Source organism: Lagopus leucura, unplaced genomic scaffold, assembly GCF_019238085.1.
Source record: "Lagopus leucura isolate 7727_CA_CO unplaced genomic scaffold, USGS_WTPT01 Super-Scaffold_806, whole genome shotgun sequence".
Lineage (NCBI taxonomy): Eukaryota > Metazoa > Chordata > Aves > Galliformes > Phasianidae > Lagopus > Lagopus leucura.
This window is the reverse complement of record NW_024962260.1, coordinates 8,861,889-8,873,483: the sequence shown is the minus strand read 5'-3', so window position 1 is coordinate 8,873,483 and position 11,595 is coordinate 8,861,889. Positions and strand designations below refer to the sequence as shown.

The window sequence follows — 11,595 nt, the reverse complement described above, 5'->3', positions numbered from 1 at the left end:
TCTTTCTTTCTTTCTTTCTTTCTTTCTTTCTTTCTTTCTTTCTTTCTTTCTTTCTTTCTTTCTTTCTTTCTTTCTTTCTTTCTTTCTTTCTTTCTTTCTTTCTTTCTTTCTTTCTTTCTTTATTTCTTTCTTTCTTTCTTTCTTTCTTTCTTTCTTTCTTTCTTTCTTTCTTTCTTTCTTTCTTTCTTTCTTTCTTTCTTTCTTTCTTTCTTTCTCTTTTTTCCTCTCTTTTCATACGTCTCTCCTTCTTCTCCTTCATTTCCTTCCTTCTCTGTTTCTGTTTCTTTATGTCCTTCCAGTTTCCTTCTTCCTTTCCTTCTCTGCTGGTCCCCCCTTCTCTATTTCTGTCTATCAGTCTGTATCAGTGGGACTCGCTCAGCGACACATTTGATGTTTGGATTTTTTTGATAGATTCGTTAATTCCGTTCCTACAGTTCAAGCGGCAGTTGCAAAATACCCGTAATAGTTGCCGTAATTGGAATAGTAACGATGGTGGCTGTCTGAGTAATAACAGCGCTCATCGATAACGGTCTCAAATTAAACGTCAGGAATTCCCGTTTTTCCGAGTCCCGCAAGAGCCGCGGCTTTCTGTCACCTGCGAGATCTCCTCGCGCTCCTCTCTTTCTCCCCGCTCACAACGAATCCTCGCACTCCCGCGGCTCGGTCCGGCCGAACGGCTGCGAGCAGCGCCCTGGCGGCCACCACAGCCCGACGGACGCCGTATTCGTGCCGCCGTTATTCAGCGCCGCTAGCAGCTCTCGGACGGGGGAAGCGCGGGGGTCGCTCAGCCCGGCCCGCTGCCGCTGTCCCCCCGCTATTTGCTCGATTCTTCCCGAGCCCCGCGGTTCTCAGCTGAAGTCGAACCGTACGAAACCCCCCCTCCCCCCCCCCACCCCGCAGCTCGGCCTCGCCGGGGGCCGTCGGGGTTCAGAGGTGAGGGGCGGGAGAGACAGCGGGGCCGGGCAGAGACCGAGGAGCGAGCAGAAAGGAGGGCTCGGGGAGGGCCGGGAGGAGAGATGCGGGCGGAGGGGTGAGTGTGGAGGGCGGACGGAGGGAATGGGGCGGCGGGGGGCTCTGCGGGGAGAGCCCGTCGGGGCAGTGGCACACACCTGCGGAGCAGCCCGGGCGCGGGCTGTGGGGGGAAGGCCGGCCCGAGGGATCCAAAGGACAGTGGCCCGGAGCGGCACGGCCCCGGAGCTGACTGGTGCCGCGAGGAGTACGAAGGGAGCAGCCCTCGCCTCGTCTGAAAGGTCTGGGGTGCGGGGCCCCAACTGCTGCCGGGGAGGGCAGCGGGATCATAGGGAAGCGGCGATGCCCGGTCTCGGGGTGCACCGGCGGGGCCGAGGCTGCCATCGGGGGGCCGCGGGGATGGGATACGGTGAGCGGTTTTTCCAGTGCCGCCGCTGGTTCTTCCATCTCCGGGGCCTGAGGATTTGGGGGCTTAGGAGATGTGTGCCAGGGGCGGGGGAGTCCGGCTCTTTCCCCCGCGTCGAGTTCTCGGTGCTCAGCGAGACGGGGATTCGCTTCACAGAGCTCCGACGGGGACCCGGGGGTCTGGCGAGATCCCGGCAAACGCGGCCGGGGCTTCAGGCAGGCACACGGGGATACGGGGATGAGCTGGGAAATGGCCCGGGCAAGCAGAGCGCGAGCAGCAGCCGTCGTGCTCTGGTGCAGGACTTCATTTCCAGATTTTCGTTTTCCTCCCGCGCCAGAGGCTGACCCAGAGCCGGGCACATCCCGCCCGCGGCAGCTCGTGGCCTCCCCGCACCGTTGGCAGTAACCCTCCCGTCTCTCCACTTTCCCCCTCCGCCCCGACAATTTCACTCCGTGGTTCCTAACGACACCCGTTCCCGCACCGCCCGCAGCCCGGCAGCAGCGCGGGGCCGCAGCGGCAGCGCCCTCGCTTTCTGTGCCGGTGCGGCGGGAGGGAACGCACCCGGCCGGGAGCAGCGCTGACAGCAGCGGCGGGGAAATAAACCCCGATCGTGTCACGTTCTGCCCTTATGCCTTTAGCTGCAGGAACATATGCTCAAATATGTACGAGTAGTCTAGATTTTTCTCTGCAAATATTTTTACCACGTCCAAAGATAATATTTCAACAGAAGAATCAAGCCCCGCAGGCTACAGACGGGGCAGCTATATATAACCCGCTTGCTCACTCCGACTCTCCGCACATCGCTCGGGTTATGCAACCCCCATCTCGGCGGTAGCCACCGGCGCGCCCCACGGCTCCGCCCGCCCCGTCGGGGCATTTCCCCCGGGACTTCGTTGCGGCCGCCCGTCCGGAGGCACCGGGACCGGGACCGGGACAGGAACGGGAAGCGGGGCCGGGCCGGGCCCGGCGGGCGGTGCAGCCTCGCCCCACGCCGATGCGGAGGACCGGCCCGGGGGCCGCCGCGGCTCTCCGAAGGGCCGCTGCCGGGCGGTGAGTATAGCCACGGCCGGGACCGGGAGGGGAACCGGGGCAGAGCGGACCCGGGCCGGGCAGGTGCTGCGGCGGAGCGGGCTGTCCTGCCGCCGGGCCGCGCAAGGGTTCGTCCTCCGCCACGCCGGCTGCGTTCCGTTCGCTCCGCTTTTTGATTTTATTTTTTGTGGTGAAGGAAACGCTCCGATGCTCGTGTGTGACTGTTGTTGGCCCGGAGATGGGGGTCCCGTTGCGCTTCGCGGGGCTGGAGGCGGTACCTACGCCTGCTGCGCACCCGACGCGCCGCTGCCCGCGGCCGCCGAGCCCCGTCCGGGCCGTGGCAGCCCGCAGCCCCCGCTGGATACGGAACGGAGGAAGGGAGCGATCCCCCTCTCGGTGCCGGACATCCGCAGCGTGACTCCGGGCTCGGCTCGGCTCCGCTCGGCTCTTCCCTTCCCGTCGGCTCCCGGAGCCGTGATTGACACCGCCGCCCCTCCGCCCGCCCGCCCCGAGCACATCCCGGCCCTCCCCGCCGGCCGCTCGCCGTGCCCGGGAGGCGGGGAAGGGCCTCCCCAGCCCTTTGACACCGTCTCGGCAGGAGTTTCACTTCGCTTTCGCCGCTGCCACCGCCGCTGCTTCTGCAGGCAAACACCCCCGGCTCCGTGTGACGCCTCCCAGCCGCTGAACGGGGAAACGCGCCTCTAAGGGAGCCACTTTCCCTACGTGCAGGAGAAAAGGAGGGGACGGGCGGGCGGCAGGAGGTGGTGGTTGGGGGGAAGGGAAGAGAGGAAATAAATTAATAAACCGCAGGGAAAGAAATTGAGTGGAGAGAAACGGCGGCCCCGGGGAAAAGCACCGTGGGGTTTCCATCGATCCCCGCTCCCCTCTCCCGCAGGGCTCCATGCGGCCGCTGCGGTGCGCGGCACTGCGCAGAGGGCCCCGGGGAAACTCCGTGCTCCCCAGCGCCCTTCCCGGGGGGGGAGGGAGGAAGGGTTGGGGTTGGGTTTTTGTTTTTTGTTGTTTTTTTTTTGTTTGTTTGCGGCGTTTTTGTTGGATTTCTTTCTTCTTTTTTTTTTTTTTAGCTTCCCCCCCGCCCCCCTTCTGGAAGGAGGGGGGTCCCGCTCGCACCTCCCTGGATGGTGCGGTAGAAAGGAGGGGAGTGAGGGGCGGGCGGGGGGGCTCGTGGTGGGAGGCTGCCGCGGCGGCTGCTGCCGCATTGGTGTCTCCCCTATGGACGAAAACAGCCCTCTGTCTCCCAAGGCAAATGCTTTCAGTATCGCCTCTCTGATTTCAGTCGCCGCCGCCGCCGAGCACGCAGGGAAGGGAGCGCTGGAGGAGCGCAGCGGCGGCCGCAGCGCGCCCGCCCGCCCCGCCGCCCGCCCGCAGAAGATGCACTTCAGCACCGTCACCAGGGACATGGAAGGTGAGCGCGGGGCGGCGGGGCCGCGACCCTCCGCCGTCGCCTTTCGGGGCTTTCCGCGCGCCGCGGCCGGGCCGGGCACCTGGGGCCGCTCGGCGGTGCCACGGGCCCGCAACTTTCGACGCTCCCCGCTTAGCCGGGACGAGGCCCTCAAATCCCGGTCGGAGAGCCGGGCTCGGTTCGCGCCCCCTCGTCTTCGCGGCTCCCCGAAGCGCTGCAGCATCCCCCGACGGCCGCGGCCGTGCCCGGGGCGGCGGCGGGCATGGGCTCGGCCCTCGCCGACTCCGAGACGGTCGTCGCGCCCGGGGGCTCCGTCGGAAATAACCCGAGAGATTCCCCCGCACCCTCCGGGTGCCTTCCAGGATCGGGCAGGGCTCGCGGCAGCCCCCCGCTCCCCGGCCAACCGTCACGCTCCGTGAGGCCCGCTCGGGAACGGCGGCCGAGGGCTGCACTCCCGGGGCCGTGCGAGGCTTCTCTGTGCCTTCGGGCTCCTCCGCTCCGGTCCCCTCCGGCCTCCTCGGGGGGGAACAGACGCAAAGCGGAGCCTCTGCCCCCGGCAGCCACGGCTCTGCAGCTCCTGAGCCAGGGACGTTACCTGCAGCACCGTCGCTACACGGAAATAAGAACCGGTTTCTTTCTTTGGGTTTTTCCTCCTCCTTTTGTTTATGGAGGATTTTTTTTTTTTTTTTATTTTTTTTTTTTTTTATTTTTGAGGGGTGCCGGGAGGTTTTTTGTCCCGATTCGCTTGCGGCGAAGGAGGCCTTCAGCAAAGATAACGCGGGCTCTTGGCAGATGTCTCGGGTTTGCGAAGAAACAGAATAGAAAAGAGAAGGGGGAAACGCGGCGCCGAGGCGGCAGCAGCGGGAGCGGCGAATTCTCCGCCTGCCCCGGGGGGAGCGGGGCTGGGGCCGAGCGGAGCGGAAAGGGGGAGGGCCCCGCTGGGCCGGGCGCGGAGGCGGAGGGCACCCCGCGGAGCGGCGCGGAGCCGGAGGGAAAGCGGGAGCCGGAGCGGAGCCCTGACCGCCTGTTTTTGGAATGATTTCAGCTATCTCCAGCCCCTGGCTCACCCAGCTGTCCCATTTTTGCGATGTTGCAGCTTTCACGGCCAACAGCCTGAGCAGCCTGAACGCCTCCGGGGGGTACCACCTCTCCCCCTCCCCGGGGGACCCGTACGGACAGCATGAACCGCCGCACTACGAGCCCTGCACGGCTCAGCAGCACCCGCACCCACCGCCCCAGCCGCAGCACGGTTACCCCTTCGGCGGGGCGGCGGCGGCCGGGGCCAACCCGCCGCCTCCGGGCCCCGAACCGCCCGACGGCGCCGGGGGAGCCGCCGCGGGGCCCGCCGCCGTCTCGGGCTGCTCCGCGGGGACGGCCGCCGCGGCCAAGGCGCCGGTGAAGAAGAATCCGAAAGTGGCCAACGTGAGCGTGCAGCTGGAGATGAAGGCGCTGTGGGACGAGTTCAACCAGCTGGGCACCGAGATGATCGTCACCAAGGCCGGCAGGTCAGTGCGGAGGGACGCCCGGGGGGCTCGGCCCGGAGCCCCTTCCATTCGCGAGACGCTGGGGGGAGCGGGGCTCTGTCGGGGCGGCTGGCACAGGGCTGCCGGCGGTCCATCTTCGCCTTTCTCCCGGTACGAAACGCGCGGGCGGCCCCGGCCCGAAGGCTCCGTGTGCGGCGGGCAGCGCCGGGCCGCGCTGTGCGGAGCGGGGAAAAAAAAGAACGGCCCGCACCGCGGTACCTTTAACTGAAACATTTCCAGTACGGGCGGATCTTTTCCTTTCGGCGGGGACTGCAAACAGCCCCCGGTTCTGGCGGTGTAAAGCCTCGAAGCGTCCTCCAGGACGAGCGCGTTTCCCGAGGATCGAATGACGAGCGCGGCTCTGCCGGCAGCTCTGCTCCGGAGCTGGGAACAAAGGCCTCGGCCTCGTTCGAAACGGGCAAAACGCGGGGAGAGGAGAAATCCCGATGCTGATCGGGAATCGCCTCAGTTCATTGCGATCTCCGGGCAGAGCTGCGGGCCGCCTCCTGCGACGTCCCGGCGGGGGGCGGCAGGGAAGCCGGGGTGGCTGCGATGAGCCCCGGGAGCGGCTTCGGAACGGCCGCGCGTTCCTGCTCTCCCCGCGGCGATTTTGGATAGTAAAGACGCAAAAATGTAAATAGATTCTCATGTGCGCGGTCGCACATTTCAAAAACATTTTCTAAGTGACTCCATTCGAGCCTCCCCGCGCCCGGCGAGGAGCAGCTCCGGGCCGGCGGCACCCGGCGGCATTCCGTGCGGCTCCCGGGCCCGGCGCTGCTTTCCGCGGTGAAAGGGCCGCTCCGGTGGGACCCCCCGCGCTGCTTTCCTCGGTCGCCGAGGACAGCCAAAGGATTGCGAGTAGGCGACTCCAAAAGAGCCCCTAAAGGAGAGAAATCGATTCGAATCCCGGGCTTTCCTCCTCCTCCTCGTTTATTTGATGACAATGACAAATCTTCAGACGGGAGGGGGGGAGGGGGGTAAAAATAGGATAAACGGGGGTAAAATCAGCAGGACGAGGCGCGGGGACGGCGCTGCGAAGCGCACTCTGCAGCGCCTCGGGGCCCGCCCCGCTGTTTGTCTAGGTGGCTCTTATCGACTCGGGGTGTTTGTTTTAAAAACTTCGTTTTAAAACAAGAAACACCGGAACCGGAGCTAATGGGGGCTTTTACACTTTTAAAAATAATAACAGAGGGAACTGCTGGAAATGGCCTCCGGAGTTCTCACAGCGGTACGCGGAAGGGGACGCGGCTCGCAGCGCTGCTCGGTGCGGGCCGAAGGATCGGCGGGGTCGGGTGCGGAGCCCGGGGGCACACAGCCCTCCTGCAACCTAAACGGCCCCGGGAGGCGCCCGGCAGCGCAGACTTGTGCCGTGAAAACGAGCCGGAGAGAACCCTTCGTAGCCGGCTTGGATCGGGGCGTTTTTTCAGGAGGTGTTCGGAGTTTGGTTTTTCAACGGCTGCAAATCTTTTCCCCGAAACGCCGCCCGCTGTCGCTCTCCCGGATTCTTATCCGGGGAGAAAATGCATCCAGCATAACGGCAGCCGTGCGAGCCCTGCCCCGGCGGCGCATCTTCGGCGCGTCCCGAAGTCAATGCGGGCCGGGCCGGACCACGGTGCGAGGGACGCGGGGGCCGCCCCGGCCCCTTCCGTTGCTGCCCTCAGAGCGGCACCCGCGGCCTCGGCTCAGCCGCGTCCGCGGAGCTCCACGCGGAGATGCGCGGCGGGAGCAGCCCGGGGCCTCCCCGCACCGCCCCGGAGCGTCCGGTTCCTCCCGCTCTCCGTTCGCCCCGCAGAGATGCGGACCGGGACCGGCGGGGCAGCGGAGGAGGGCCGAACCGGGAAGGGGCTCGCGGGGAGATCCCGATTATCCTCTCATCCCTGCCGGCCAGAGGGTTTCGTTCGCCCCTCTGGGCTGGAGACTTTCCCTTTGGCCCCAGGGATCGCGCCGCCGTTTTAAGTGCTGCCGTAAAACTGTTCGATTTTGGAGGGGCAGAAGCTCATTTCCCTGGGAAATGTGCTGGCCCGGTCCCTGTCCCGGCTCGGCTCTGCATCAGTCTCGAGTCAGTTCACTTGAAAATGTGGTGAAACAGCGGGAGAAAATTATTGTGTCCCCCCTTGCCAAGTAGAGGTGGTGGTTCTCGTTGGCCCCTGAGCGTTTTAGGGTGTTCGGCACAATCCGGACGGGACTTATTCCTCTAGATGCCACCGGGGATACGACAGCCCCAACCCGAATGCGAGCGGTACCCGGGGCACCCGTGGGGCAGCCCGAGGGGAAGGGCCGGGGGGCACTGCGGGGCGCCTGCACTCCGGGCCGACCTCTCGGGACTCCCTGCGGCCCCGAGTTCAGCTTTCTTCTCTCTGTGGCAGGCGCATGTTCCCCACCTTCCAGGTGAAGATATTCGGCATGGACCCCATGGCTGACTACATGCTCCTCATGGATTTCGTCCCTGTAGACGACAAGCGCTACCGGTAAGTACCCCCCCCCCCCCCGCCCCCCCCCCCGGCCCCGTTATAACGAGTTCTGTGCTGGCAGCGGTGTTCCCCTTTCCTCGCTTTGCGCACAGCGCCCGGGCACGGCCGGGCCGGAAGGCGCAGCTCCCCGCCTGCTCAGTCCGGAGCCCCGCCTGCCGCTCCCCGTGCGCAGCGGGAAGCGCTCGGCTGCCCCCAGAAATCCCCCCGAGGCTCCCGCAGTGCCCGGGGCAGGCAGCGGCTGTCCGAGCCCCGGCCCTGCCCGTGTTTCCAGCGGCGGCACCGGAAGGCCTCGCCGAGCGGCACGGGCATCGGTGTGGCAGCCCCTGGAAGGCGCAGTTACACGTTTGGCTTCAACTCGGGACGCCAAGGAGGCAGTGAACGCAGGGACCGCAGGGTCCGATATATAAATATTTGGACAGATATCCAAATTCTCAGGGCGTCCTAGAAATGTTTGCTTGTCAAGGGAAGTGGGATATATAACATCCAATTGAGTATATCTTTAAAAAGTAATGTTTCTGCTGAGCCCAATGGTGTCTAATTCCCCCTGTGCAAACACGGGCTGTAAAGTAAACACGCGGATAGAAGATTGGTTTCTCTGTTTTAACCGTTACCGTTGAATGCGGACTTTGAAAGAACGAAGCAGGGTGGCAGAGCTCCGCACCCACTGCTAAACCCGCACCCACGGCTCGGCTCGCGGCTCACAGCGCTGCCGTTCCCCCTCCTCTGGGAGCTGCGGCCGCCCTGTGCCACGCAGCGGCCGCGCGTCGCCCCGTCCCGCACGGCGCTCCCCCCGCCATCCGATGCCGTTTCTCCCCCCGCAATGAGTGCGGCGTCGCTCCCCGCGGTTCGGCGGGCCGGGGGCTGCGGGCGGGAGCCAGGGGGGCCGCGGGGCTCGGAGCTGCGGCTGACGGCCCCCCCCCCCGCCCCCAGGTATGCCTTCCACAGCTCCTCCTGGCTCGTGGCCGGCAAGGCCGACCCCGCCACGCCCGGCAGGGTGCACTACCACCCGGACTCTCCAGCCAAAGGGGCGCAGTGGATGAAGCAGATCGTCTCCTTCGATAAGCTCAAGCTGACCAACAACCTGCTGGACGATAACGGCCATGTAAGCGCTCCGAGGGGAGGGGACGAGCCCGGGACGTCTCCGCGCCGCGGGTCCCTCCGCCCGCAGCGCCGGGGCCGGGCAGGCGGCGGGGCCGGGGCCGCGTTCGCCTCTCTGGAAGCTCCGCCTGGATCAGTTATTGTCTCCTTGCTCGTTTTATCATTCAGATCATTTTGAACTCCATGCACAGATACCAGCCGCGCTTTCACGTGGTCTACGTGGACCCCCGGAAAGACAGCGAGAAATACGCGGAGGAGAACTTCAAAACCTTCGTCTTCGAGGAGACGCGCTTCACGGCCGTGACCGCCTACCAGAACCACCGGGTGAGGCGGGGGCACCGGGGGCGGGGCGGGAGGGACCTCATTGCGTGCACGAACCGAGCCGCGGCTGCACGGAGCGAAGCGTCACGCACGCTTTGTTTGGAGAGACGCGCGCCTCGGACGCAGTCACACGCCTGACACCAACCCGGCCCGCCCCTCACCGGGCAGCAGCCCTGCGATCGCCCGCTCGCATCAGGCAGCGCGGAGCGGCAGTCCGAGCCGCGCCGGGACGTCGTGGCGGAGCTCAGCTCCGTGTCCCCGTGCCACCCGCGGGGTCGGGCTGCGCCTTTAAGGGCCGCCGAGATCCGCCCGGCTGGCATTTGCCTGACGGCTCCGGACAGCTGCTCCTTCTCTCCCGCGTTCTATCAGTTTGACCTCTAAGGCTGGAACTGTCACTGAGGGGCTTAGAGTTTGTTTTTCAACCCATTCCGGAAACTCACAATCTCATTATCCGTGGATTTGCTTAAATATAGAGAACGTCCCGCCTTCTCCCCGGCGAATTAAATAAATACATAAGTATGATTTATCCAGCGATTTGGCTTAGCTGCTCCGCTGGTGACCCACACGACGTGGCACTTTCTTACCGGTGCGCTCACGCCTCCCGAGCCTGGAGCCCACGCTGGGCAGCCCGGCCCGCGGGCCCTCGTGGAGGGCGCCCTCCGCTCAGCCCACCCGTTGTCCTCCAGCACCTCCCGCTTCTCCCTGCAGATCACGCAGTTGAAGATCGCCAGCAACCCTTTCGCCAAGGGATTCAGAGACTGTGACCCCGAGGACTGGTGAGGCCGCAGCACGGAGCCCCCCTCTGAGCGCACAGCGTGCGGCAGAGCCGGGTGCCGGCCCGGCTCCGTCCACTCGGCCCGCGTCACTTCTCCCCTTCTCCCTCCAGGCCCAGGAACCACCGGCCCGGGGCCCTCCCTCTCATGAGCGCTTTCGCCAGATCCCGAAACCCGGTGTCGTCCTCCGCGCACCAGAACGGCACGGAGAAAGGTGAGCGGCGCGTTGCGGGCGGGATGCGCGACCGCGCGCTCGGAGCTCGGCGCCGCCGCCGGCCGTTCGAAGCGCCGCGCTCCGCTCTTCGGCCTGGCCCGCCCAGCTCCCACCCGCTCAGCGCCGCTCCGGCGGCAGCAGCTCTCCCGCCGAGTCCCGCAGCTCTCGGCCCCCCGCCTCGTTCCCGCCCGCGTCCCGCACTGCCGGGCTCGGCGCCGCGGAACGAAGGCCCGTCCCGTCCGTGCCGCGTTACGCCTCGGGGCGCGCGGCGGCTCGGCGCTACGCGAGGCCCCGTCCCCTCCCCGCCCCCCGTCCCGTTCCCCCGCCGCGGTCCCCAGCCGCTCCTCGCCGCTCTGACGCGGTGCTCCCGCAGATGCTGCCGACGGCCGCCGGGACTACGAGCGGGACGCGGCGGGCGGCGCGGCGCTGCAGGCCGAGGCGGCGCACCAACAGCTCATGTCGCGCGTGCTCAGCCCCGCGCTGCCGGGCGGCGCCGGCGGCCTCGTGCCCCTGAGCGGCGGCGGCCGGCCCAGCCCGCCGCACCACGAACTGCGCCTGGAGCCCGCCGCCTCGGAGCCGCTGCACCACCACCCCTACAAGTACCCGCCGGCCGCCGCCTACGACCACTACCTGGGGGCGAAGAGCCGGCCCGCGCCCTACCCGCTGCCCGGCATCCGCGGGCACGGCTACCACCACCACCACCATCACCACCACCACCACCACGTCAACGCGGCCGCCAACGTGTACTCCCCGCCCGCCCCGCCCGCCAACTACGACTACGGGCCGCGGTAACGCGCCCTCGACGCGAGGGACCGGCGCGTGCCGTAACCGTTAGCCGTCCTCTCTTTCCTCTCCCCCAATCCCTTCCCGCCTTTCCCTCTCTCCCGCCTCGCGAGCGAGCCGATTGGTCAGCTCGATGCGATCGACGTCCGGACCGGCCATTCCCGAGCCGCTGGGCTGCGAAGGAGCGGCGGGCCGCTGCCTGCCCCGCAGCCGCGCTTTGATAAACGGAGCCACGTGCTGCTATCGCCCCGCTCCTGGCGGGAGTCCGGCGTGTGAAACGTGGGGCTCCGGGAAGAGGGCGGGAGGACGGGGAGCGGTGAGTGAGGGAGCGGGCACCGAGCCCCGGGCGGCGGCTGGGGGCCGGGAGCGGCGCCGTCCGCTCCGGGGTTCCAGCGGTAGAGGAGGAAGGGGGGGGGGTGGGCGCTGCGGGTCGCGGCCTCGTGCTGCTGTGCTGCGGGGAGGGGAAGGGTGGGCGGCGGCGGGGCTGATGGCGGCGGCGGGGCCGGAGGCCGCGTGGTGTCGGCGCTGCCGGGCCGTTCGGGCGCAGCCGCGTTCTGCGGAGCTGCGACGAGAAGCCCGGCCGCGAGC

General features: G+C 66.6%; 1 protein-coding gene across 1 annotated transcript; it reads left to right on the top strand.

Moving 5' to 3' along the window:
- Positions 1-3,581: 3,581 nt before the first annotated feature.
- TBX1 (T-box transcription factor 1) lies at positions 3,582-11,318 on the top strand. The gene is made up of 8 exons (XM_042865363.1): positions 3,582-3,827; positions 4,870-5,329; positions 7,714-7,815; positions 8,749-8,920; positions 9,085-9,240; positions 9,946-10,013; positions 10,124-10,224; positions 10,598-11,318. Exons 1-8 carry the CDS (start codon positions 3,635-3,637, stop codon positions 11,014-11,016), a joined length of 1,671 nt encoding a protein of 556 aa, XP_042721297.1. The 5' UTR covers positions 3,582-3,634; the 3' UTR covers positions 11,017-11,318.
- Positions 11,319-11,595: the final 277 nt, after the last annotated feature.